Here is a 27,684-nt window from a genome sequence, read left to right on the forward strand (position 1 = left end):
TTTTTATGTTTGGGGGAAAAACAGTTGACCTCAACCATGGAAAATTTCTCTACCCCCAGACCAAACAGTTGAGTAGAAAAATTTAGTCGTATTTAAGGCTTTTCTCCAAAAATTGATGATTGAAGAAGATACAGTAATGGGAAATTTCAAATAATCCAAAATATTTATCTATTTTGTTTTAAAGCAAAACAAAAAAAAACTTTCACATGGCAAATAATAACAGATATTTGTAGCATATCTAGTTTGACAACCACTGGAATGTAAATTCGTTGAAAGTTTCCAGTGAGAATAGAATAATGCAGATTAAAGTAATATTTAACGCACATTAAATGTTGTTTTACTTTCGTTAAACATGATGGGCAGTTTGCAATTTGTATCACTGTAACCACACAGATTAGATCATAGACCCACTGGAGTACTGAAGTTAAATCTTGATTAACAATGCAAATTATTGATGCAGTCACCTGCTTTTATGTCAGTGGGTATGTGTATGTGACTAAGTGTTATTTAAATGCAAAACATCACTTCTTGACCCTGATAGGATCATAATCAAAATTGATGGAAAGATGAGTTTTCACAAAAACATAAATAAATTGATCTCCAAAGGCTTTAATAAAGTCAAACTTTGAATAAGTTGGTGATACTTTCCAAATTTACAACTTCACTTTATTAATATGAAAAAAATTAAAATTTAGCAAATATTAAATATTAGTCACTTAAATACATTTGATCATAAATATAAAACTTTTATAACAATATATATGTTTCAGTAAAATATATTTAAGAAAGCGATGATCTTGGAATTCTACCTATATTAAATATCTTTTTTTCAAAGTCAAAACTCTTGCAAGATACAAACAGTTTGCTTTTCTAAAAAAAAATCCAATTACTATTTTTGTTGTCAGAGATATGTTCTGGGGTTTTTTTCCCCCCCTACTTTCTTAATGAAAAGTGTTCAGTATTTCTAATTATTTCTCTGCCTGGAGAAGCTTATATAATATAGGTATCTTTTAGTTTATCCCTTCATCCTCAATCATGTTTCAGCTAAGTAGGTGGCATGTGAATATATCCTGATTTCTTCTAGGCTTCATAGCTAACTGATTCGTTGAATTGGCAGTGAAGTCATATTTCTACTTGGGAATAACTAAGCAGGCACCCAACAAATATTTCCTTTTAATACAACCTTTTTTGACACAGAAATCTGGAAAGATTTAACTGTATAAGCTACTCTATACTTTTCCTGGCATAAAAAGATGGTTTCCAATTTTACATATGTACATATACACACATATACACCTATACATATATATGTATACACACATATGTGTGTGAGTACATATATTATGGTTGTTTCAGTCCTCAGAAAGAGATGACAGTTCTAGCACTAACTCTTTTGTTATTAACAGAGGAACTGAGAGTATTAACTACATTGTCACAAGAGCCAAAATGCATAAAATAAGGTATCCACCCCTCCAAGCATGTCATGATGATCAGCAACTTGACTAGATCAACTTCTAGGTAACAATTTAGCCACTTACCACTTGCCAACTGAGTAAGATGAAATTTAGGGGTAAAAATTGTACAAAAAACCAACAACTGTAACAAGAGATGTATCATGAGATATAAAGCACTTGTCACTAGGTAAAAACTGTGAATTCATTTTTAATGAGTGTTATTATTATGATTAATGGCACTTTGGAAACTTTTCTTGCAGAAGTGGCCTTTATGCTATCAACAAGTCACATGTGACTAAGGATACCAATGAAAGAAAAGGCCAGCAGACATGCATGTCAATCTAATTTATGGGGAAAAATGCATGTAATTTTCAGTATTTTTTTTTGGGAGGGGCTGGGCAATGGGGTTAAATGACTTGCCCAGGGTCACACAGCTAGTAAGTGTTACGTATCTGAGGCCGCATTTGAACTCAGGTCTGCCTGAATCCAGGGCCGGTGCTCTATGCACTGCACCACCTAGCTGCCCCATTTTTAGTATTTTCAATACTATTGTTATGATTTTTTGTTATTGTAATTAGTGAAAATTGACTAACAGCCCTTCTTGCAGAGCATTAATGGTATTTATTGCCCCGAAATGCTTCTGCTTTATAGAAATATTATATATCTCTTCCTTTAATTTAGCAGTGGTAATTTTTAAAACAATAATAGGAAACTTTCTTTAAAAGTTTAACTTTACAATTTATTCCTGATGACAAATATATAAGTATCACTTCATGGAAAACTGGACTGGTTGGCTTGAGGAAATTGGAAATCTGGTTTCAAATGTTGTTTGTAGTCCTCAAAGACAGGCCTTAAAATCTGTCAGGTTATTTTTTGTTGGTGGCAAAATACGTCAAGTTAGCCACCATTAACAAAGAATGAATGTAGTTTTTGCTTTTTCCCCAAGTTTGGCTGGAGGGTACTATAACATTTCACAGTGAAAAAATATAACAAAATATACTTTTTTTCTTCAAAGTAGTCAACTTGTCAATACAATATAAGATCTAAAATCCAGGTTGGACTATATTTGACAGAAACCTTACTATGCTAATTTTGCAATCTTGCTGAAAACAACCAAATAGCTTTGATAATGTTTAATAATAACCCAAGAGAAACCTCAATATGCCACATTTCTACCACTAAGATGCATAATGATTAGCTTTTTACAGTGAAACAATATGAAAAATCATTACTACCTACATGTAAATAATTACCTTTCAAGCTATTATGATCACTTTAAAAAATAATTTCCCCTTTTCACCCTAAAATTATTCAATAGGGTGTATTTTCAACTTAGGTTCAACAATGTGTGTATTAAATAAATTCTGGTATGTACAAGGCTTTAATGGATATGACACTATTATATTAAAATTAAAATCATATTACATATTCTGGTTATCTCTCAACTTTTAATTTTTAGACCTCAACTGTGGGAGAATTCTTATCAGAAAAAGAACAAAATGAAACCAAAGAAAAAAAGCAAGAATCTTTGTCTTTTGCAGAAAAAGCTAAACCAAAACTGGGAACAAAAAAACTCCCACCATCAAAGTAATTAAAGTAGGACCATTTGTTGTTAAATGCTTTAAAAAGTTCCCTGCAAAAACTTTTATCATAGTAAGGAAATATTTGTTTCTGAGTGCAAATTTTCCAAGATAAATTCTGTTGGAATAGAAACTCTGGTGAAACCCTGCTTTTATGTTATCACAACTAATATTTTCCCACAACTTATGCTTTTCCTTAGTTTTGTCCATTTCCTGTCTTTTTCATGTACCAAACACAACCAAATATGCCAGAATTTCCCACAATTTGCATTTCCCCATGCACTAGCCTCACTTGCTAGAGCTAACCTGTCTTCAAGTAATTTTTTACTTCTTATTCAGGGTCCTTTCTACATTCCTAGGTGAGTCATTTCAAGTGGTTTGGTGAAGGAAGCTGGAGGTCTGGTGAAAGAAGTCAAACCCCGATTGCCAAACCCTAAAAGAATCACAGCAGGACACCGACAGTTTATCTTTAGTAGAAGTGAGTGATGGAAGGCAGAGCTACAGAGAGATGAATTCCAACATGATTTTAGCCCCATTGGGGACTTTAACTTTTACTATAATTGTAATGTGACAGAGACAGTTGGTTAGGTTCAAATTATCCTAGACCTCTGCTCTTACCAGGTTGCTCTTCCTGGGTTTTCATTAGTTGGTTGCAGATACAGCCACTATCCTTTGAACTAGATCTGTGGCTAATTCATCTGTTCTAAGCTCTGATATTTCCAGTTTCCTTTTTCAGACCTCCTTGAAGTAACTCACTTTCTGAGGATGAGGGGAAAATCTTATGAAAAAACCTAGAAAAAGTAAAAGCTACTTCTGAAGTTGTTCAGGCAGCAAGATAGGTAATTTCCTTCCTTTTATACTTTTCCTCTATTTGCAGCATTTATCTCCATCCCTAGCAAAGTATATGATTCACTTTAAAGAAAAGGAGCAAAATATATTTTCTTTATATCTAGATGATCTGTTATTTTCTGCAAAAGTGAATAGTAATGTGAATAATATTCTCATAGTGGTTATATGTTCAGAGAGATGGCAAAGTGAATTTGTATTTTAAACAGCCTCAAACTCCTCTACAAGTCTTCACAAAACATTCTAGATTCAATGGTGTAATCAGTTGTTGCTAAAACTAGAGCACCTTTTTTTGGCTCTTAGGACAGGGTAACTAGTTGAAAAAAAATCACACATACATCATATATTTCATGTGTGAAAAGATGAGCATGGAGAAAAAGCAGCTGTCTATTAAAAGTTGGATCAGTGAGGCCCTCCCTAAAATCATGTCTGAGTATTTAGGTGGAGGTACTGTTCATGGTTATATATAAAACTTCCTTATGGAAATTAGCCTGTGCATTCACAAGATGAAACAAATTCAAAAAGCTGCTATCCTCTTCATCTTGGTCTCCTAAACGCCAGAAACAGGATAGAGAGAGTGGGGAGAGGAAGATAATCAATTTTCAAATATGATTTATTTGAAACACAAGATTTCCAAATTTTCCCTGAATAATTTAACAGAAGACAAGTCAGCAAGCTTCACCCAATCAAAAATCAGTTATGACAACCATGGAATCCTGTAACAAAGTACACTGGACTAGGAGTCAAAAAATGTGGGTGCTACTTCTAACTCTCCCCTTTCCTAGTAATGTGACCTTGGGCATTCTTATTGCACACTAGTGTAATGACTATGTAAGTACTCACCAGACATAACTGACTGCAGCATGTCCATTATAACACGTGCAAATGCATTTTCCACATTCTGTAGGAAGTTATTTCTCTCCACCTGCGTGCTAAAGACTTTGCAGACTTTTTGCATCATTTTTACTGCCCAGTCCATGCAGTACAGGTCCTTCTCGCAGACCTGATTTAGACAAAGATTATTATAAATGTAAGTACTCCTGGAGTTGGGATTTGGCTCTTCCTTGAATATGAGACTCTATCTCCCGACACTATGCATTTTCATTGGCTCTGTCCCATTCCTGGAATCCTCTTTCTCTTCAACTCCGGGCTTTCTTGATTTCCTTTGAGGACCAAGCAAATCCCATCTTTTTGCAAGAAGCCTTTCCTGAACCCTCTTAAAGCTAGTTAGCATTTTCCCTTTGTTTATTATCTCCAATTTATACTGAATATATTTTGTTTGTACATAGCTGTTTGCATGTTGTCTCCCCTATTAGACTGTGAATTCCTTGAGAGCAGGGACTGTTCTTGATTTTCTTTGTATCCCTAGCACTTATCTAGTGCCTACCTAGCACATTGTTGGCACTTAATAAATGCTTGTTGACTTGACTTGGCATAGACTATAACAGCTGTGGTATAGTGGTAAGATAATTAGATTAGAAGTCAGGGAAGTTGGCTTTGCTACTTACTAACTATATGAACTTAGGCAAGTTACCACATTCTTCAACCTTAGTTTCCTCCCTCTTCATAAAATGGATATAATTATTGTACTGACTCCCTTAGGGGAGCTACGTGGTGTAGTGTAGAGAGTGTTAGACTTATAGTCATGAAGACCTGAGTTCAAATTTGACCTCACACACGTTCTAGCTAATGTGTGACCCTGGGCAAGTCACTTAACCTGTTTGCCTCAGTTTCCTCATCTGTAAAACGAGCTGGAGAAGGAAATGGAAAACAATTACAGTATTTTTGCCAAGAAAACTCCAATGGTGTTACCAAGAGCTAGATGCGACTGAAACTACTGAACAACAACTACGTTGCTGGGGGAAATCAAATGAGGCACTAACATATAAAACAATTTGTAATTTGCAAAGTGCTATTTAAATATCAGCTGTTATCAGGATGATTATTGCTAATAATAAATAATCACAGTTATCCTTTCCACATTGTGGGGGTTAGGGGCATGGTGCCCCTGCAATCTAAACAATCATGTAAAATTTTTTGGCCTTCCTTTTGTACTGGAGAAGAAGTCTAAATTTTTTTTTTCTTTTTTGTTTATGGTGTGTTTACAGAAACTTACTATAAAATTTGGGTTAAGAATTTGGTCATAGGCTCTGTGTTGTTTGCTGGCCACAGCTTCTGCAAAACTCCCCAAAATTCCCATTTAATTTCTTATGCTAACCCAAGATATATCGAAACCATGATGGGGAAAATTGAGATGTGGAAGGGATAACTATAAAGGGAATGTTGAACTAGATACACACAATTACTTTCTATATTATCACTCTTTGACTTTTACAGATATCTTTTATGAGGAAGAAATATTATTGTTGATTTTTAAAGTATAGAACTGTTAAATCATCATATGCTTTGAAAAATATCAATTTTAGCTATGTAACACTAGAATGAAAAATGCTTTCAAATCTAATATCTCATTCGAAAGCTGCAAATTTAGAAAAAAAAATTTAAATCACTCCTTCACAAATTGTATTCTGTGAAACCCCACTGTCCTACATGCTGTGATTAGAGATTACATGAGAACGTTTTGATGCTAGGGATATTTTTCCATCTGAAATATTAATTATGGAATTGTGCATTATCCTAATGATAGCCATGCTAGTAGACCTTCTCATCTTCCTTCCTCCAATCCCACCAGCATATATGGCTTTTATTAATATTACTGCAAGTCTAAAAGTGTTCCACAGCTTACTTAATTTTGAGAAGCACTGCTAAAGAGATGTTCAAGTCCACGATTGTCACAAAATATTATTACTTAACATAAGAACCATTATAGAAGTTATTGATTACCTTTTAAAAAAAATTTAATAATTTTAACAAAAATAGTAGCTTAGAGGTTATTTATACTAATTTAACTATAATATTTATGAGTAATGATAGCATATTTGTAGCTGAAGTTGTACATCAAGGGGGGAAGTTTTATTCACTAACCTTTCAGATGACCAGTTCATCATGTGTAGCAGATATACATCATGAAAAACTTCATCAGAATATGGATAACTAATTATTATCAGTTAGGCAGCAAGCACTTCCTGAATATCTCCTACATACAAAACACCACACTAAGGTCCTAAAGAATAAGAAGACAATCCCTTCCTTTAAAGATTTTACAGTCCCTTAGGGGTGATGAAACATATACATACACAAATGACTTAAGAATATTAGCAAAGATTGTAGAGAAAGTAAAGATTCTAGAATCACAGAGTTGAGATAGAATACAAACTGAACATAGAAGTTTTAGAGAAAAGGAATGCTTAGATTGAAGTGAAGTTAAATAGGAAAGTATTCCTGGAGGAAATGTTGGTGTTTTGTTTTTTTTTAAATTAGGTTCTGGAAAAAAAAGTCACATGGTACAATAGAAAGAACACTAGATTTGAAGTCAGAGAAACTGTCTGAATTCTGGTTGCTACTAATTATCTGATTGACATTTGGTAAGTCAGGTAATCATTCTGGATCTAAGTTTTCTCCTTTGTCAAATGAAGGGATTGATGATCGATCACCAAGGTCTGGCATTAATTTCTGTCCTCCTAAGGTGGTGAGGGATATGAATTGGAAGGGGCAGGGGATAAGGCAGGGAGTGACATATATGAAGTATGTTTCAGAAGATGTTAGTTTATTGTGTATATTTTGAAAACATGATATACTTAATATTCTTAATCTCTCAAAATAATTGATATTTTAAGTATATTTCAGTTACACAGGGAGAGCGATCCATCAGGTTTTTAGGTGGTGGTGAATACAGTATTAGTCTGGGTACGAGAAAAGACTTTGTTCTGTACTTACCAAAGCCAAAAAGACTATCATCCGTGCTAGTTCATTGGCCCGTCCATTCACAGCTTTGCTAGCCATGAAGGTGAAACATATATTGTTCCCACTTAGGATAAGGAGACGTGCATTGTTCTCCAAAAGCCATTCTCGGGGAACCACTTTTGTTGTAGAAAAAAAAAATTACTTAATGAGAAATTGCCCAGTGATGACAAAACACATATATTACATAATTTTATTGAAGAGAAAATGAATAACTCCAACTCTCTGACTCATATATACAAGGCAGGATGGTATGAACCTATATATGGTGCCTTTCTTTAGGATTGTACAGGGATCAGAAAATACTCTTCCCTTCCCTATAACAGTGGCAAGTGGAGAATTTTCTCCCTTATTTATCCTTAGACAGTAATTTGTTAACCTGCAGGGATGGAATTTGAGGTCTGGTATGATTAATTTACTATGGTTCAACAAAGAATCTATACATTATATATGCATATACGTAACTGTGTAGATGGTATTTGGACTAAGTTATATCCATTCTCTTCAACTTTAAAATTAAATTCATTACCAACAAAATATTTTAGTATTATGATTTAAAATAGGAAATTTATTCCCTGTAGAAGTTGCCTTATGTTTAATAATTATGCTCTGATAGCAGAATTCTCAGTAATCAACACTGGTAAACAAACAGTTTTACCTGATAGTTCATCTACAAGACTGATTACATCATCTGCTGTCCACTCTTTAGTGTCATTGTCATACAGTAATTTAATGGCATCAGCTAAGCCTTTTAGACTGGTTTCATCTGTAGGTCCTTCTGTCATTTTCTGCCAAACCACCTGTCCTGAATAATTGGAACAAGCAAAATGTGACAGAATTTCTTTGAGGCAGATGGTTTTAGTAGTTTAAAAAATAAATAGGATTAGAAAATGAAATCTCATTATTTAAGCACATTACATTTATTTGAACTTTCATAATGGTAGATTGGTTTAGACTGCAATATAACTTTGAAATGTTCCTTATTAGAATGAGGAAACATGTTAACAGCATTTAAAGGAGCTAAAAGAAAGGTTGTTTTAGTAGGCGAAATAATGCTTTCAGAATAAAGATAATGCTACTGACATACCACAAACAGGGATGGAGAAAAATAAGATTTTTGTAACTTCATTGAATTGTTTTTATCAAATAAATACTAACCACTAATTTATACCAAGAATATGCTTATCCTTGGTATCTTTATAAATATTTTTAATCAGAACATACAAATCATGTCAATTTAAAAATTATCTGCTTGTGGGAAGGAAAAAGTACATATGGGCACACATACATCACAATACATTATAAAAACCAAATATGTATTTTGACTGCTCTTTTGGATTATTGGCTGCATTATTCTCTTCTAATTACCTAGACAACAAAGAATTGATTGAATGTTGAAAAATGTATAGCACCTTTTTAATTTAAAAATTGGAGATAATGGAAATATATTTGATAATGAACTGTAGCAGAACAGTTTCCATCTTTGAAGCTTTTGAAGTTTACACAAGCTAATATAAAGATATACCTGTATAAAAAATTCTGGGAAAAGTGGAAACAGTGTGGAAGAAATTATATTACATATAGACCAACCTCTTGCACTAGTACTAAGATAAACTCCAAATGGATACATAACTTACATATCCAAATGGATATGGATAATGACATCATAAACAAATTAGGAGAGCAGGGAAGAAATTATCTTTCAGATTTATGGATAGGAGAAGAATTCATGACCAAACAAAGGATAGAATGAATCACAGAAGATAAAAGAGACATTTTTTATTATGTAAAATTAAAAAGCTTTTGTACCAACAAAATCAGTTAAAATTAAAGGGGACACATAACAGGGGGAAAATTTTTTCAGCAAGTTTCTCTAACAAAGGTTTCATATCCAAGATATATAAGGAATGGATTCAAAGTTATAAGAACACAGCCATTCCCCAATAGATAAATTATCAAAGGATATAAACTGGCAGTTTTCAAAGGACAAAATCCAAGCTATCAACAACCATATGAAAATTGCTCCAAATCTCTAATAATTAAAGGAATGCAAATTAAAACAGCTCTTGAATTCTACCATGAGATTTGCAAAGATGACAAAAATGGAAAATGACAAATGTTAGAGGGACTTTGGGAAAACAGGCACTAATATATTGTTGGAGAGCTAGCAGTTTAGAACCATGCCCCAAAAGTCACCAAACTTTGACCTAGCAACACAAAGAGATCAAAGAAAGAGGAAAGAGATCCATATGTATAAAATATATATAGTGGCCCTTAATAGTAGCAAAAATTAGAAACTAAAGAGGTGCCCACCCATTGGGGAATATCTAAATGAATTATAGCATATGAATGTAAAAGAATATTACTACACCATTAGAAATTATGAAATGGAAAGTTTCAGAGGAAACTAGAAAGATCTCTATGAATGATGCAGAATGAAGTGAGTAGATGAAGCTGAACAATTTATACAATGGCAAAAAAAGAAAAGCAACTTTGAAAAACTTTAGAACTGTGATCAATGCAATGACAAATCATGACTCCAAAAGATCAAAGATGAAACATACACTAATCACTTTCTGCCAGAAAGATGATAGACTTGAAATGCAGAATGAGACATTCATTTTTGGACACTGCCAATATGAGAATTTGTTTTCCTGGAGTATGAATATTTATTACAAGTATTCTTTTTCTTTTTATGGTTCAATTTTTTTCGGGGGAGCAATAGGATGGAAAGTAAATGCTTGTAAAAAAAAAGTAAAATTAAGGTTAAGTACAGAAAAAAAAGGAAACTTCAGAGAGTAAGATTTAGGTTTAATAAAAATAAATACTTCCTAAAAGTTAGGTTGATACAAAGTAAATGGGCTCCCCCAGGGAATACTGTGTTCCTTCTCACTAAGGGTCCACAAATATACCTGTATAATCATGAAATATAGCATGATTGCCAAATACATATAACAAAACTATATTTCCCCTTTAAAACAAATTAAGTTAAACAGAAATGTGGCTTTACTGGAAAATAAATGCTTACCATCCTGAGATGATATTGGTCCAAAGATTATATAGAGCAGTCGTGCCTGATTCACCATTGGCCATGGTTTTAGTATTCGAGTCAACCAAAAGGCAGAGTCACTTTGCTGTGTCCAGTGATCTAATAGGACACTCCGACAAAATAGTCTAATTCTTAACTCCAACTTTCGTGCACTTCCTAAGAAAGAAATTAAATCAATCTACCTTCAAAAAATTTCTGGAAAATCAGAAGGCAATACCACAGTGATTACAGAGTGATTCTAAATGGGCTATCAAGTCAGAATCTCCAATAAAGTCCAATTTTGATGTCCTACTGTGTTGTGGAGGTGACCCTAGGTTCTCAGAAAATTGTCTAGCAAATGATGCATTCTTTTTTAGTGACAGAAACTTATAGATTCTCTACTATGGTGTAGTGGGATTGCAATCTACATTGATAGAGGGAGCAACCCATCAATAAAATAACAGATCTTTGAAGAGCTGAAATCTCTAGACAAGAAGTAATCTAGGAGTCTTCTCTTACCTGCCCCAATTTTCTAGCTTTGCTAATCTGCTCATTGTTTTTGCCCTGTTCTATACTTTAAAATTAGGAGCATGGCTAATGAAAAGACAGAACAATTTGGTCAGAACCTCATGAGATTTCCAATTTTAAAAAATAAGTACATAGAGAAACGTAGAAGGTATGTATCACATCATTAGTCAGTATGGAATAAAAGGTTTCTACTAGTCTTACACAACAAAGCTCCGGATCATCAAACCCGCTAAGCCACTCCCACATTCTCTTTTTCAATACCTAACTTCATCAAACACTACTGAAGGAAGTCACATAGTTGTGAATACTGGATTCACTATGTAAACTGATGTTATCTGATTCCAACTATGCCTCCACTGCTGCATTGCTATCTTTTATTCTTTTTTATTCTTCCTCTATTCCACTTCCCTCCATAACTGCTTCAAACTTTATTCTCTCTCTTTTAACCCTCCTGTGACTTCCCTACTTGCTCTTCCCTCCCCCTGCAAATAACCTTGTCTATTTTGCTAAGAAAATTGAAATCATCATGTACTCCTCATCTCCCCTAACTCACCTCTCAAAACTCCTCCAAAATTTTTACTTTTCCTCTCTTCCTGTTCAGCCATCAAACAAAGCTCTTCTTGTCAAAGTTAACCCCATTACCAGATTCTGTGGCCTAGGTCCTAGATCCCATATCCTGCTGTCTCCTCTAGGTGTTAATTAATTATGGCCCCATTCATAATTCTCTTATCTTCAATCTCTCCCTATTGGCTCCTTTTCATTGCCATCAGACTGGCCCACGTCTACCCCAGGGGTGGGGAACCTGCGCCCTTGAGGCCACATGTGGCCCTGTAGGTCCTCAAGAGCTGTCCTTTGACTGAATCTAAACTTCACAGAACAAATGAAGTTTGGATTCAGTCAAAGAACAGCACTTGAGGACCTAGAGGGCCACATGTGGCCTTGAGGCCACAGATTCCTTACGCCCGGTCAACTCCATTCTCAAAAACCTTTCCTAAAAGCTATAATTCCTTCAAGATATCATCTTAGCTCTCTCCTTTTCACTGCCAAACTCCTAGAAAGACTTGTCTAGACTCACTGCCTCTTCTTCCTCACCCCCCCAACTCATTTCTCAGCCCTCTGCAGTCTAGCTTCCAGCCCTATCCACCATTCTACTCAAACTGTTCTAATTACCAGTGACCTCACATCCCTTAGCCTCTTTGACTTCTCTGAAGCTCTCCACTCTCTTTTCTTTTGTGGCACTGTTCTCTGTTGCTTCTCCACTTACCTGTCTCACCATTCTTTCTCCAGTTTCCTTGCTGGTTCAACATCTGTCTCCCACCCTCTAAGCATGGGCATCACCCAAGGTTCAGTCTTAGTTTTGTCTCATTCTGTCTCATTCTCCCTCAGTGATATCACCTACTTTCATGGATTCAACTGTCATCTCTATGCAGATGTTTCCTAATCTATAACATCCTAATCTTAATATCTCTCCTGAATTCCAGTTCTCCAATTTCCACTGCCTGATGGATATTTCTACTTGGGTGCCTCATTGGCATCTCAAACTCAACATGACCAAAATAGATTTCTTCTTTCCTACCTATACCTACTTCCTACTTTCACCTTTATTTTTGTTGATGACACTACCACATTCTCTGAGGCACTCAGATTCATAATTTTGGGGTTATCTATGGCTCTCCCTTTCCCCCTCCTCTTTTATCTTCTCATTTGCCAAGTCCTGTCAATTCTAACTCCACAACATATCTTGCACCTATCCCATTTCCCCCTACTTACTCAGCCACTGTATCTCAAACCCTCATCACCTCTCACCTGAATTATTGTAGTAGTCTCCTAATTTCTTTCTGTTTCCAATCTTTTCCCTTTCTAATTGATTCTTCACACACTTACCAAAATAATCTTCCTCTTGGGTAATAATCTCACTTCCTTGTACAAAAACCTTCAGTGTCTTCCTGTTGCCTTTAGGATTAAATACAAGCTCCTAAATTTAGTATTAAAAGCCTCCCATAATTTGGTTCTAGCCTAATTTCATTATTACTCCCTCAACTTTATACACTCTAAGTTCTGGACAAATTGGTCTATTAGGTGTTTCTTACAACTCAACATTTCTATCTCTTCCCATTCACATAACCTGTCCTCTAGTCCTGAAAAGCAGTCTCTCATTTTTATCTTTCGTAGTCACTATGTTCGTTCAAAGTTCTACTCAAAGCCTTCTCCAACATTCCCATTTGTTAGTGCTCTCTCTCCCTTCAAATTTTATTCACTGATCTGTGTACATATTGTATTGCCTCGTAGAATGTAAACTTGAGGGTAGTAATTATTTCCTTTTTTGTCTTTGTATTCCCCATACCACCTAGCAAACTACCCTGAATAAAGTAGATACTTAATATTTGTTGAACCAAACTGAATCAAAAAGGTTGTGACCAAATTATTGTCTAAATTAACTATGTTTCCTTTTTAATCAATCACTATATTTATGGAAAAGCTACCATGTTCTAGGTGCTATGGGGAAATAGAAGCAAGTATAAAATACAGTTCCTACCCTCAAGGAGCTTACAATTTTATCAGGCTACTTACTCTTTCATGTATAGAATGCCTCATCTAACAAGACAAGGCAAAATATAATGAGTAACGAATGTGACATAAATGTGGCATTGAGCATCCCTAGACTGCAACAACATTAAGATAGGAATATACAAATAATATTCAGGGGATTGAAAAAAGATTAGTCTGAAGCAGATGAAAGTGATATTTAAAATTAAAATTTTCAATATTGTATTGGGCTACTGAATCTGCTTTTGAATCTGGGTCTTTATTTCTTTTTTTTTCCCCCCTTTTAAAATACTCTATTTGAATATCACATTTTTACCTGGTTTACTGCAAACAACTGTATGCATCTTGCGGGGTAGATTAGTCAACTCACATAGGAAGTTATAAACACGATGGCACTCCAACTCATCCCAACCTGCTGTTAGGGTCTAAAGATAACAAAATAAAGGAAACATTGCAGGCCATCAAATTGAAGTTCAGGTCACTTTTGCTCTTTATGAAGATGATCTGCAGCATATTTTGTTCTCATACATTATGGATTTTCCATATATACAGGAAATAGTTTTTATAAACAATATCTTTAGATGCTCCAAATCCAAATTCCTTTCTTTTGTTGAGAAAGGCAATAAACTTTTCAATGGACTTTCTAAATGACACCTGAAGCTCTTGTACATACAGTTTATTATTTTGTTGCATGCACTCTGACTTGAACTTTGACAGTAGTATACTGCGGAAAATTTGATTCTTTAACAAGACCTATTTTTTTACAAGACTTCAAGAGCACTGATTTAGGGATTTCACTCAGAATTATATTGTGGTACTGAGTTTTAGAATTATTAACAGAGATTGTAATGAAAAATAAACAAAAACCTATCATTTACCAATAGTTAAAATATTATAAATATTAGCATTCATTTGTGACATTTAGATGTAGTAAGCAGTGGAAGAGTTTATTACAGTTAAAATTTATAGTTATCTATTAGGAAAAATAACAGAGCTAAGTCAGACATCTGTGAAAAAGAAATTAAAAACAAAAAGGTAATTAGGTACATAAATTCTTCACTAGAATAATTAAATTGAATTTCTTCCATTTAAAAATGTCTTCTTTATTTAGAATTCCTTCCAGCAGATTAATTTAGAAAAGTATTCAGGTTTTTTTTTAAAAAGATATCCCTAAATATAGTCTCAGAATTTATTAGTCTTTACTTTTCCTGTTTACAAGATTAGCAATATTACAACTTTTTTTCTTTTTTTTAGGCAATTGGGGTTAAGTGACTTGCCCAGGGTCACACAGCTAGTAAGTGTCAAGTGTTTGGTCTGAGGTCACATTTGAACTCAGGTCCTCCTGACTCCAGGGCTGGTGCTCTATCCACTGCGCCACCTAGCTGCCCCCAATATTACAACTTTTTATTGAAATAATAGTTTCAATAACAAAAACACTGATTTCTGAGAGTATAGATGTACCAGTGCTTGCAATATATTTTAAAGAGTTAGCCCAAGTCCTTGAATTCATTAGATGTACTGTATTTTTAGGACCACAATATATCACAATTTTTGGTGCAACAGTCTTATCAAGGGCAGCTAGGAACAATATTATAAATGGGCAGTTGGTCAAAGACATTAGGGTTTCACAACTTTAAGGTAGGAATTTAGTAAAATGTATTAATAATTACAAAATAGTGTTGGTCAGAACAATGTAGTTAGGGCATATGTGAGGTATGCTGCCCATAACAGAATAATATAGTCAAAGATTCAATTATTTACTGTTCTCTTTAGAGTTGTTTCAACTTCTATTAATTGGCCATAGGATATACTTCTATGTTCTATTTACTACTAACTAATAAAAAATGCTTTTTCTCCTTTGTTTAAAAAGGTACAGTACCTGTAAAAACATTCCATAACATGGCAATCCTAAACACTGCATAGGAATTCCACAACCACTGAATTTAAAACATGAAACCTATAAAGAGAAAAGCTGTCACTTCCTCATCAATTAAACCATAACAGTTTGACTTTCAAATTCTTTTAATAACATTTATTGAGTACCTGGCTATGTGCTATATCTATGTGTGGTTGATACAAAAAACCCCTGTTAAATGAGGTCTATGTTCCCAAGAAACTTACGATTTCTTTAAGGGAGATAATTTTACACAGTTAAATAATAATATAAGATCGTTTATGTATAAATGCTAAATTGGTTGGAAAAGCAATAAATATTGTAAGAATTCAGTGGAGAAAGAAATCCATTTGGGGTAGAACAATGAGAAAACCTTCATGAAAGAGGTGAGACTTGACTTAACCTCAAAAGACTGGTATAATTTAGACAGGCAGGGAGGAGAGGGAAGACATTTCATGTGGCAAAATAGCATGGTCAAAGGTAAGGAGACAGAAATTAATATGGTAAATTTAGGGAATAGTAAAGAGAACCATATGCCTGGAGAAGGTTTCTGTTGGATTGGTTAGACAAAACAAATTGGACAGGAGATAACGATTAAACAATTGGATTTTATCATGCAAAAAATAGGGAAATCTTGAAAGTTTTTATGTGGGAATATAACAAGAATATAGGAATTTTTAATTATATTCAAGGAGGATAAACCTTGGGTTAATGTATAGAATGTATTAGAGAAGGGAATCACACAAAGCAGAAAGGTCAGTTTTAAAGATATTACAACAATTTAGGCCAGAATTCTATTCCAAATGAATATCATATCAGCATAATAAATAATATATAAGAAATATTTTATACCCTATTAACTGAGCACTGTGACTAGATTTGTGATTTTATTAGCATAGGGAACTTCTAGGTGAAGGAACTACCTCCACCAATTCAGGTGCTTGTAAGTTGCCCTTAATGTATTAGACTGAATTACTTGATTTAGATGATTGTTTCTGTATAGTGAAAGTTTTTGAATACCAGATCCAACAGTGTTGTCATAAATTTATAAAACTATTATTGGTCTCTTCTAAAGTTGATGTTTTTGTTCCGATTAAAATCAACTTTACTCTTTCTGGATGTCTAAAAATAAGTTGTTTTTAATAAAAAAATGACTATTACAATGTAGTAATAGAAGGAAAGAGCTATCTATGCTGTCTACCTCATGATAATGAGGCATTGGATTCAGAGTGGAGATTAAGATATGTATTTTTTCTGGATATGACCAATCAATTCTGGAATTGTTTTGCTTGACTATACATGTCTATAACAGGGGTTTTGTTTTTCTTGCTTTCTCAATGAGGGAGTGGATGGAAGGGTAACAGGAGAGAAAAGAGAGGTGGGAGAGAAAGAGGGTGGATATTCCTTTGAAAATAAAATCAAATTTAATTAAAAAAAACATTATAATTCCAACATAAATAAAAAAACACGGGAAATCATAATAGCTCAGATTTATATAACACTTTATAGTGCTTTCCACATAGCAGCCCTATGAGGTAGGTGGTACAAGTATTGTTATCCACATTTTATACATGAGGAAACTGTGATTTAAAGGGTTAAGTGACTTTCCCATAGTATGTGGCTAGGAAATGTCTTAAACTAGAAAATGAATCCTGATTTTTTTTACTCCAAACACAGTGCTTTTTATACTCTCCCATAGAATCTCATGAATTTGAACAAAGTCCTTAGTTACATTTAAAAGGTGACTAAAAAACAAGATAAACATGTCTATATTTTATATCTGAGCCCATGAAGCACTTGATCATTATAAATAAATTATTGAGTATACTTCATTATCCTAAGACAAGAATTGAAAATTATAAGAAATAGATAAAAAATTACTGCAAGACAGTTATAAAACATGTTTACTTAAAAATAAATTCATATAAACATTCAGAAGTATACATTTATTCTTACTTCTGAGAGTATCTTGTGAATGTACTTTAGCCTTTCTTTTGTGGGCAGCAGCAATGTACACCTTTTAAACAATAAACCTGAGAAAGAAAATAGATACACATATAAGAAAATGGCAGATAATTTGAACAGACCAAGTAGACACATGTCTCTTGAATATATCAAAGTAATACCATACCAAGTGAGCTGGCAAGACAAAGTTTGTCAAGAAGGTGCAAGGCATATGCTATTTACTAAATTCTTTTAATGTCCTTTTATGACACCCAGGGCCATATTCTGCAAAAAATATATTGTAGTTTCATGTGCAATCATCTTTTTTTTTTAATATACTATGATATGGAATTGCTTATTTTATTCTATAAATTAAAAATAAAATAAAAACATAGTATAGTAAAATATGATATTGGCTTTAAAGTATAAATGTGGAAAAATATTTGTATTAAAAAAGGCATAATGAGTAAAATTTGAAGATATATCAAGGAAACCTATATGTCTTGACATCATGTCTCTGTAGGGAAGCACAAGAAAATACTCTGTTGTCAATGAAGAATCTGGCTATAGTGGCAAAAACAGTTTTAACCTTTTCCCCAAATACATAGAAATTTAAAATTATAAGTATTTAAAATTCCAGAAGTTGGAAATAGTTTTGTTACTACAAAGTATTCGGTTTGGGATAATGACTGCTTAAAACTTTTCCTTCAAAATATTCTAGTGGGAGAATCATATAAAGGTTTTATAGCATTGTTTTTAGATAATTTTAAAAAACCTTTAATTTTCCATGGAACTGTGCATCTTGAACTGTTATTGCTACATTGTCAGTAAGTGGATTATGCACTTTCTGTGACTTTACATGGACTGTACTACTAAAATGAGATATGATCTACTTATCCTTATTCTGTTTTTTTTGTTTGTTTTGTTTTTTGGTTGAGCAATGGGGGTTAAGTGACCTGCCAAGGGTCACACAGCTAATAAGTGTTGTGTCTGAGGCCAGATTTGAACTCAGGTTCTTCTGAATCCAGGGCTGGTGCTTTATCCACTGTACCACTTAGCTGCCCTATTTATCCTTATTCTGAAAATAAACTTATTTCAGTGGAGGAAAACCTAACCACATGACTTTCAGCAGCAGTAACAGTAATAATTCTTTCATCAAAAAATGTCATATATGACTAATGCGGAAATATGTTTTGCATGACTGCATACGTACAACCTATATCAAATTGCTTGCCTTCTCAAAGAAGGGAGATGGGAAAGAGGGTGGAAAAGAATTTGGAACTCAAAACTTTTAAAAAAAAAGCCAAAAATAGTTTTTACACATAATTGGGAAAAAAGATTTAAAAATGTTACATAAACTATATAAACTTGTAAATTCTACTGATAAAAGTTTTGAAAATTACTCTATTTGAGCAACTTATGATTAAATATGAAGTTTAAATATTGACTTTGCTTAGTTTTATATGTAATAGACTCTTTCAGTGGTGTTTTCCCTTCATATTTTGTTGCTTGGTCTCTAGTGAAGAAGCTGTAACTGAACATTAGTTGCTTGCCATAATCCTTACTTTCAAGGCATATCATTATGTCCACAAAATGTTAACAATGCTAGCAAGTTTTCCTTTTCTTTCTTTTTTTTTAGATACAGGTGCTCAGAGCAGTTACAGACCAAATTCTTAAATTTTTTTTTCTGCTGCAAAAATAGACTTAGATGCAATGCTCTCTCCATATTAGCCATCTGCTCTGTTTCTTGTGTGAAGGCAGTAAATTAAAATTCACAATCTTCAGAGTGAAAGATTCTGAAAATGTTATCCTACTGCTTGAAACCTATAAAAGATCAGGGAAGAAAAGCAATAGGAAAAAATGGTCCTTGCACTTAAACATTAAGAAACCTGAAGAACTAGATATCTATAGCTAAAGGAAAATAGAAGCTTGAAGAAAACACATGGAATCAAATGTAAGTACGTGATCAAATGAAATGAAATATAAAGAGCTATAGAAATCTAAGATTATTATTATACAACTAATTCAAGAAATCAGGAAATTCAGGCTAATGAGGATTTTTGCTTATTATTCAGGCTGTTTTGTTTAAGTAGCAGACACTTGACCATAGTGGGGAAAAAAAAAACAAGCAAAAACCTGTACTAATTTGTGCTTTCATTTGGTCAAAACCAAATATTGAAATAAGCATTGTAACAGCCCTCCCATAAACCTTGAAGAAATGTATACTTTTTAATAATAGCTAAAAATAATGGCTAAATTCAGTTAATCTTCATTAATCTGGTTATTAACAATGAAAAAAATGGTAAGATTATACAGCAAAATTTATACTCATCTTGTCTTTGTTAAATCTATTTATATAAATATTCTTATTTTATGCTTGGAGTCTCCCTGATAATTGTCTTAAAATTAGGCATCCTCGAGATATAACAATACAGTATTTGCTTAGTTTGCTCTTTTGCCTTTACTTAGCTCTGAATTTCACCCTGCTGTGTTCTGATTTTATTACTATGCTAAGGTTAATTATATACAGCAGTTTTGTGATTAAATTGATGCACATCAGTAAGGTCCAAATTAGATTTTTATTTCATTATTCCTCTTAGAGAGAATGGAAACAGTAAACCAGGAGAAAAAAAAAGATAAATGATTACAGGCCAAGGGAAGAAAAATTATATAGAACTCTCTTTGATAAGGGCAATTTAAACATATAATTTATTAGTAAATGTGGATAGTATGTTTTTAAAAGGAAACCATCATTTCTTATTAGAGAATAAGTGATTTTATTCAATATATTATTTTAAAATCTTGACTCACTTTTTTTTTTACAGGATTAGAATATGATTGAAAGGGATAAGAAATTCAGAAATAAAGCTCATTCATTATGTTTCACAGGAAGCTGCTGCACAGAAATATCAGTTCCCTAACCTCTTAAACTCCAATTCAAGCCACATAACAAAGAGAAAAAGTGACCACATGTGTTTGTTCCTTTCAAATATACTCTCTTTTACACTTATCTTTGAAGATAAGCATATCACAAAAGAACTGCTGGAATTATAGTTAGAAGGAAATATATAATTAATGGGAAAAGATCATATTGAAAGTAATGAAATCATCCATATACTAGGCAATATTTGGAAAATATCCTCACTTCCCACTGGCAAAAGAATTATATAATAGGATCCCTCTAAGTAAGTTTAACTCTTTACTTATCATAATTCTCATTTCATAGGTCACCTAGAGATCTGTAGTGCTCCAACATATAGGAGCCTTGTTTTCTGCCAGACAGCTCCAGGTTATGAAAATCTTGCTGTAAAAGCCTTCTGCTTCCGGATGAGGTTGAGATGTAATTAATAAGGCGGTGGCTGATGGTTTTCGACACCATGCTTAGCATGCTGATATCCTTCACTAAAACAACAAAACCCAATATAACTAGCTTAACTATAAGAACTTAACTTTTGCTATACTTTATAGAACTAATCATATAAATTAACACATTAACAAACTACTGAAAAAATGTAAGAGTATGAATTCTTTTCTATCTTTTACGAATACATTAGGAACACATAACAATGAAATTACTTCAATGAAGCAAGGGCCCTGCCTTAAGGAGTTGGAGCTATTTTCTGGCACATCCTAAGCCAGAGGTTCTTAATCTGGGGTACATGACAAGGTCAAGGGATTCCTTCACAGCCCTTAACAGTATCCACTGTGGATATAAGAAGTCTGTCAAGGGCTTGTGAGGAATGTTTGGTAAATAAATATATTATACTATTGAAATATTAGTTAGTTTGTGGATCAGAAAGAGAATGTGGTAGTGGGAGGAGAGCTTGGAATGAAAAGAAGAAAACATTATAGTACATCTGAAAAATCTGAGACAGGTGAAGGGATAATTTCTGATCAAAATAAAATGAATTGAAGTTTGTTACAAAATTCTTTTTATATTGATCTAGAAGAAATCAGCAAAAATGACCAAATGAAAGATAAGTTAATTGATCTCTGAAATAACCAGGAACTTCGAACTAATTTCCAATCAGTGAAGCCACAGAATTTTTGGTGTACCCTTCGAGAATATCCCATTCTTATTAAACATGTTTAGTTATAATATAGTGTATAAAAATTAATCTCTTTGAATAATTATTCTCAGTTCTTTTTTATTCAAATACAAAGGAAGAAACAAACTGGAGGCTGAATATAATATGCAGGTATCTCTTTCAGAAACTAGATCTTAACTTTTTTGTGTCACGAATCCTTTGGCAGTCTGGTGAAACCTATGTACCCCTTCTCAGAATACTTTTTTTTAATGCATAAAATAAAACATATAGGATCATAAAGGAAACCAACTATGCTGAAATACAGATATTAAACTATTTTTTAAAAAACAAACTCACTTATCCCAGGTTAAAAATAGCTACCATGAATAAAATTGTTGGCTGACAAGAAACAGGTTTAAGGATCTCACAAATTTATTTAACTTTCTGATAAACATTTAACAACTTTATGATATTAAAATTTTATTTACACTCAAATTGTTTTCTGAAAAATTGATCTCTTTATTTTTATATGCATATGCTTGGTAAATAATAGAATTTATTTCCTTTCATATTGAACTGGAAGTGGAGTTTCAAGAAAGTTACCTAAAGCCAAGGGATAAAGTAACTAAAAAAAAGGTTTGGGGGACCCCCCCATTATAGGCATCTATTGTTATCCCTCAGAAAATTAAATTTAGAAACTAGTTTAAGCTATGTTGAAATATATTAAAAATGCTGCAGGGCCCACTGAAAAGTATAGTTTCTTAGGGAAAACAGAAATGGTGAACTCTATAGTTTAGCAATATTTCCTCTCCAAAAACCTCACCTGACAGATATTCCAAAATTATCTGGAAAAGCTCTAATGGTAATGCTTTAAAGTCCCCAAGTGTTGATAAGTTTTGAGAATCTGAGCCAAGGATGTTGCAAGAATGGTTGGATCGTCGGCTGCTACGTCTGTATTTCTGGTTGGGAATCAAGGTAAAGCTGGTACTTACAATGGATGTCATCCTTTTACTTATCCCATAAATTTCTCCTAGTTAAAAAAAAAAGGGAGGATTTAGAGGGAAGAGAATTAAAGCAATGGAAAGATTCAAAGATGAAGATGGGAATGAATCCATCACCATCTTACTGTTGTAGCTTTGCCTCTTGCTCTTTGTTTCATTGACTAGTTCACTTTACTACCTCCATTCCTTTGCTCACATTGTCCTCCCTAAGCGTGGAATGCCTTCCTTCTCACCTCGCACTTCCACCTACATTAATTGATATTCTATCCACTCTCCTTGGTTGGGCCTGCTTAGCATCATAAGATTTAGAACTGGAAAAGACTTCCAACTCTGTAATTTTATAGATGAGGAAACTGAGGCCTGGGGAGAGGATGTGCTTGCCCAAGGCGACCTCTTCTATTATACTTTCCTTGAAGTCTCTGGTCAGAAATAATAAAAGTAGTTGATATTTCTTTTAAAGTTCACAAAATGTTTTATAGACATTTTCTCATTTCCATTTTACTCTGTATATATTTTGTATTTGCTTATTGGCATATGTGTTATCCCCTCCCCCGAGAGAATGTAAGATTCTTGAACATAAAGACTTTTCATTTTGTTTTTAAATCCCCAGAACCTAACATATTGCCTAGTAGGCTCTTGATTAATACTTGTTGGATTTAATTGGATCCTAGTTCTTAGACCCACAGATCTAGAGATAGAAGGGGCCTCTAGGGCCATCTAGTCCAAACTCCTCATTTTACAGATGAGGAAACTGAGGCCCAAGGAGGTTAAGTGACTTGCCCAAAGTTATATAGGTAGCAACCATCAGAGACAGGTAACTCAGGTGCTCTGACTATAGAAAGAGTTGCTTTTTTTTTTAACTGAACCAAACTGCCTCTGTTACTTATTGGCTAAGAATAACCTTATACACGTCGCCTAACTTCTCTAAGCCTCATTTGTAAAATGAGGAGGTTGTACTGTCTGGCCTGGGAGGTGACTTCCAGTTCTAGATCTATGATACTGTGATTTTTTTAAATGTCCAAATGATATCTTGATAGGCTACAAATGTCTTCCTATATAACAGAGGATACCATTTCTGTCTTAGTTAATATGATGTGCAATTTATGCAGTTACCTTTGTGGAGCTGTTGTATTTAAATCATTTGCTCTTCAGTATTGCCTGCTGAATAGGGCAGCTAGGTGATGCAGTGGATAGGATAAAACTCATCCTCCTGTCAAATTTGGCCTCAGACAGTTATTAGCTGTGTGACCCTGGGCAAGTCACTTAACTCTGTTTGCCTTAGTTTCCTCATCTGTCAACTGAGCTGGATAAAGAAATGGTAAACCATTCTTTGCCAAAAAAAAAACTCCAAATAAAGTAATGAAGAATTGACCAACTGAAAAATAACTTAAATAGCCACAACATTACCAGCTGAAACATTTCTAAACCAGTAACTTCCAGCCAAAGGCTTTTTACTAGCTGAAAGATATGTGAATGAGATACTCTTCCTCTGCATTATTCCCACTAATATCAAATTATAGGGTGATAGAGCCTAGCTACATCTACAGCCAAAAGGAATCTCACAGGGCATCTAGTCCAGTGGTGTCAAAGAGAGGCAAGCAACATTCCCAAGTACTGCAGCAACCAGATTAAAATGTAATTGGGAAATATTTAACAACAACAAAAAAAATAAACAATAAAACATAGCTAATATTACGTTTTAAAATTAAGCCAATATACAACCATCAGGGATCCTTATGTATGGATTAGTGGACCCCATTTTATTTGAGCATGATTCCATTATAATCTAGTCCAATCCCCTTATTTTACAGATAAGTAAACTGAAGCCCAGCAAAGTTAAGAGATTTACCCACTGTAATATAGATAAGAAACTTAACAGGCAGTATTTGAACCCAGAGTCTCTGACCTCAGTGTTTTTTCTTTAATGCCACTTTACTTCCTCAACTCTCCTCCTCTGTTGTTTCCCAAGCCTTTAATGTCCTTCCCACAATCTTTGTCTGTTGAAACCCTTTCAAAATTTAGCTCAAATACCACCACCTCCATAAACCTCCCTAATTCTTAATCCCTAAATCCTCTCTGTTCCCCTAATCAAAATTTATCTTTCCTTCCCTGGACCTGCCATGGCTTTTTGCACTTCTCATATGTGATATGCCAACCCACGTTGTACTATAGTCAGCTGCATACATGCAGTATTTCTTTAATAGGTTGTAAATTCCATGCAGGCAAGGACCATGTCTTATTTATCTTTGTGTCCACTCTATCTATTCAATAGCTCCTATTCAACACAGCCTCTGCACACAGTAGTAAACTTAACATTTAACTGAATTGAATATATTCTAAGACAAGGAAAATCATACCAAGTGTGAAAAATAGTCAATGTGTCATGACAAAGATGAAACTGCTAATATAAAGCATGAGTTTCCATCAAACAGTATGGTGCTTCAAAATAATTGTAAATAGAAAGCAGTTAATGTGTCTTTAAAAATAGTATTTTTCTTTTTGTCTCTTTGGAACTAAGTACAATCATGTACCTTGTTTGTAGGAAGAAAAAGAAACCAAAAAAAGAGAAAAAATGTAAATTTCAAAGAGCTCTAATATATTGAGATTATAATTCTAAATGTATGTTTTATTATTCACAGACAATGTGAATAAGAAGTCGCTTGTTACATGACTAGAACTCAAACGGGAAACAACTAAATTTCCCTTTGATTCCATTTTAAGATAAGAATTACTAACTCCTTAATGAGAGACTGGACAATGATTTGAAGAATGAAGATTTGCTGATAAAGTTTATAAAAGTCAATAGTTATTTACTTGAATGAAGCAGTCAGTTATAAAGCATCTTTCTTGTTATGTATAGCCAAATTGGCCAACATGATTTGATTACTGCACTTCAGAAAATACTTAACTTCAGTGCAAATGTTGTTTTTTTTAAAAGAATTAAACAATCAAGACATTTCACTAAAGCACAGTAAATGTGCCTGAGCAAAATTTATTTTCTGCTTTGTGCCCAGAGTGTTGCTCTAGCTAATTTGTCACATATTCATTTATGGAACTGCACTCTATTTAACTTAGCTTGAATTAGTTACATGATATTTGAAATATAAATAAACTTAAAGCTTAATTTTTTACTTGGCTCATGCACAATTTTAGCAACTTTTAAAAACACCACAAAGAACTTTGCATCCCTTTTTATAGATCATGCCCTGAAGACAGAAAAATTAACAGGCATTTTTAAAAGTCACTTTTGTTATATTTACAAATGAAAAGCTCTGTCAATGAAAATAGAAAATCATAACATAGCTTACACTTCTCAAGGATTCCAACTAAAGCATGACACTAATAAGGGCCTGCAGCTTTCTTCAATGACTGAGGTCCAGTAGTCACTTGTCTTCTTTCTGGGACATTCACTTACACCTGCAGCTTGACTAAACTAGGGAAATAAAAAGCAGTTTAAAGTGCTACACACTTTCACACACATTTTTTTCATCCCCTCAAAAGACTAACACATTTTTCTGTCATAAATTCACTCTAAAAATGAGTATCAGTGATCCCCTTACAACAAATCCCCTTTGCTATTCTTCACTTGCACATGCATAAGATCCTAATGTCATATCTTTAGGTTGGAATAGACCCCAGGGGTCGGCTAGTACAATCTCCTTTTAGGGATGAGGAAACCAAATCCCATATTTTAAGGTAGAGGATGGAGAGGGAAGCAGGCTTCTTTGTACATCTCCATATTATGCTTACAATCCAGTTACCTCAGGCTTTTCCCCCCCTGCCTTTACAATTACCCTCTGGGGTGTTTTCATGGCAATCTCCTGAAATACTTTTTTTTTTTTTGCTTTTGATACAGTAGCAAGCCTCTGAAAGCCTACCAGAGCAAAGAATTTTCTCGAGGGAAGAAGTATCAAGTCACAACTAATTTCTTTTTCTTTTTTAAAGAATAAATCCAGCAGCCCTGGGGCAGACAGGCCCCGGAAGGCTCAGGTCCGTCCAGGGGTCAGTCACCCCGTAGGCTCTGAGGTTGGCCCAGGCCTTGGCCTTGGAGCCTGTCTGGTCCAGCCCCTGGGGAGAGTTCTGAGAGGACCTCCAGGGAAGGGAGGAGGAAGGGAAGGCAGGGGGACAAGGGCGAGGGTTTCCAGGAGGCCTCAGGGTCCCGAGGGGGCTTCCTCTCTCTCTCTCTCTCTCTCCCCTCCCGCCCCCTCTTTCAGCTCCATCCGAGCTGCTGCGAGCTTCTCCTCAAGGAAATCGCCTGGAGCTCACTTTTTACCACAGAGTTTGACAGTTCCCTGGCCAGGGTGTCACGAGAAAACGAGGCGGGATCGATTTTTTGCCTCTTAACCCCTCACTCGAAGCCTAAATCTTTAAAAAAAAAAATTTTTTTTCTAAACAAAAAATCCCCCTCACTCAAGTTCTCCCCGCGTGGGAGGAAGTGGGGAACGCAGAGAAGTGGGGTGGCTCGCGACCAGGAGGTGCTTCCGCTGCTTTCCCGCCCTCGCAACCTCCTCCGCCACCGCCTCCTACGCGGTCGCCCGCGCGCCCTCATGAATAGTCAATTTGGAACCCGCCCAGGAGCGGGGCGTTCCCGGCTGCCTCGCCCCGCCCCCTCATGAATAATCAAAATGACCACTTTTAAACTTCCCACTCCCTTCCAGTCAAGGCCTCGCCCTCAGGCTTAGACACTTGTAGACGATGATTGTCCCTTCAAGCTTTGGAACCCTCCCTTTCTCCTTCCTCCGCTCATGAATAATGTGGGAGGGTTAACTCACCTCCGCTCACGAATGGTTAAATGGAGAGTGTTGGGCTCACCCCTACCTTCGGTTCATGAATAATTAATCTAGAGAACCGGGGTCAATTATCTTGGGTTTAAGTGAAAGGTTGGACCCGCTCACCTCTGTCATTAATATAATTATTCCTATAAAATTAATAATAATATAATTGTATTCGTGAATATAATTATTCAATGTGGA

General features: G+C 34.5%; 1 protein-coding gene across 2 annotated transcripts; it reads right to left on the bottom strand.

Annotated features, from left to right (window-relative positions):
• Window positions 1–730: 730 nt before the first annotated feature.
• FBXO47 (F-box protein 47) lies at window positions 731–27,213 on the bottom strand. Of its 2 annotated transcripts, XM_020997731.2 has the most exons (12): window positions 26,978–27,213; window positions 26,020–26,144; window positions 22,534–22,740; window positions 20,914–21,084; window positions 17,695–17,771; window positions 15,724–15,801; window positions 14,161–14,269; window positions 10,770–10,946; window positions 8,400–8,546; window positions 7,718–7,860; window positions 4,724–4,883; window positions 731–4,430 (listed from the first exon to the last, which is right to left on the bottom strand). In XM_020997731.2, the coding sequence occupies exons 3-12, from the start codon at window positions 22,712–22,714 to the stop codon at window positions 4,318–4,320; spliced, it is 1,356 nt and encodes a 451-aa protein (XP_020853390.1). In that variant the 5' UTR covers window positions 22,715–22,740; window positions 26,020–26,144; window positions 26,978–27,213; the 3' UTR covers window positions 731–4,317. The 2 variants fall into 2 exon arrangements, with proteins under 2 accessions (XP_020853390.1, XP_078012143.1); XM_078156017.1 differs by lacking the exon at window positions 15,724–15,801.
• Between the last annotated feature and the right edge of the window lie 471 nt (window positions 27,214–27,684).

This window comes from Phascolarctos cinereus, unplaced genomic scaffold, assembly GCF_003287225.1.
Source record: "Phascolarctos cinereus isolate Bilbo 61053 unplaced genomic scaffold, phaCin_HiC Scaffold_5;HRSCAF=322, whole genome shotgun sequence".
NCBI classification, from domain to species: domain Eukaryota; kingdom Metazoa; phylum Chordata; class Mammalia; order Diprotodontia; family Phascolarctidae; genus Phascolarctos; species Phascolarctos cinereus.

Excerpts from the sequence above, each read along its gene's own strand:
- FBXO47 (XM_020997731.2), bottom strand. The coding sequence starts at position 22,714 with ATGACATCCATTGTAAGTACCAGCTTTACCTTGATTCCCAACCAGAAA. Across the intron at positions 15,802-17,694 it reads TTCACAAGATACTCTCAGAA|GTTTCATGTTTTAAATTCAG; the intron begins GTAAGAATAAAT and ends TTCTCTTTATAG. Across the intron at positions 7,861-8,399 it reads TCTTGTAGATGAACTATCAG|TGGTTCCCCGAGAATGGCTT; the intron begins GTAAAACTGTTT and ends CTACAACAAAAG.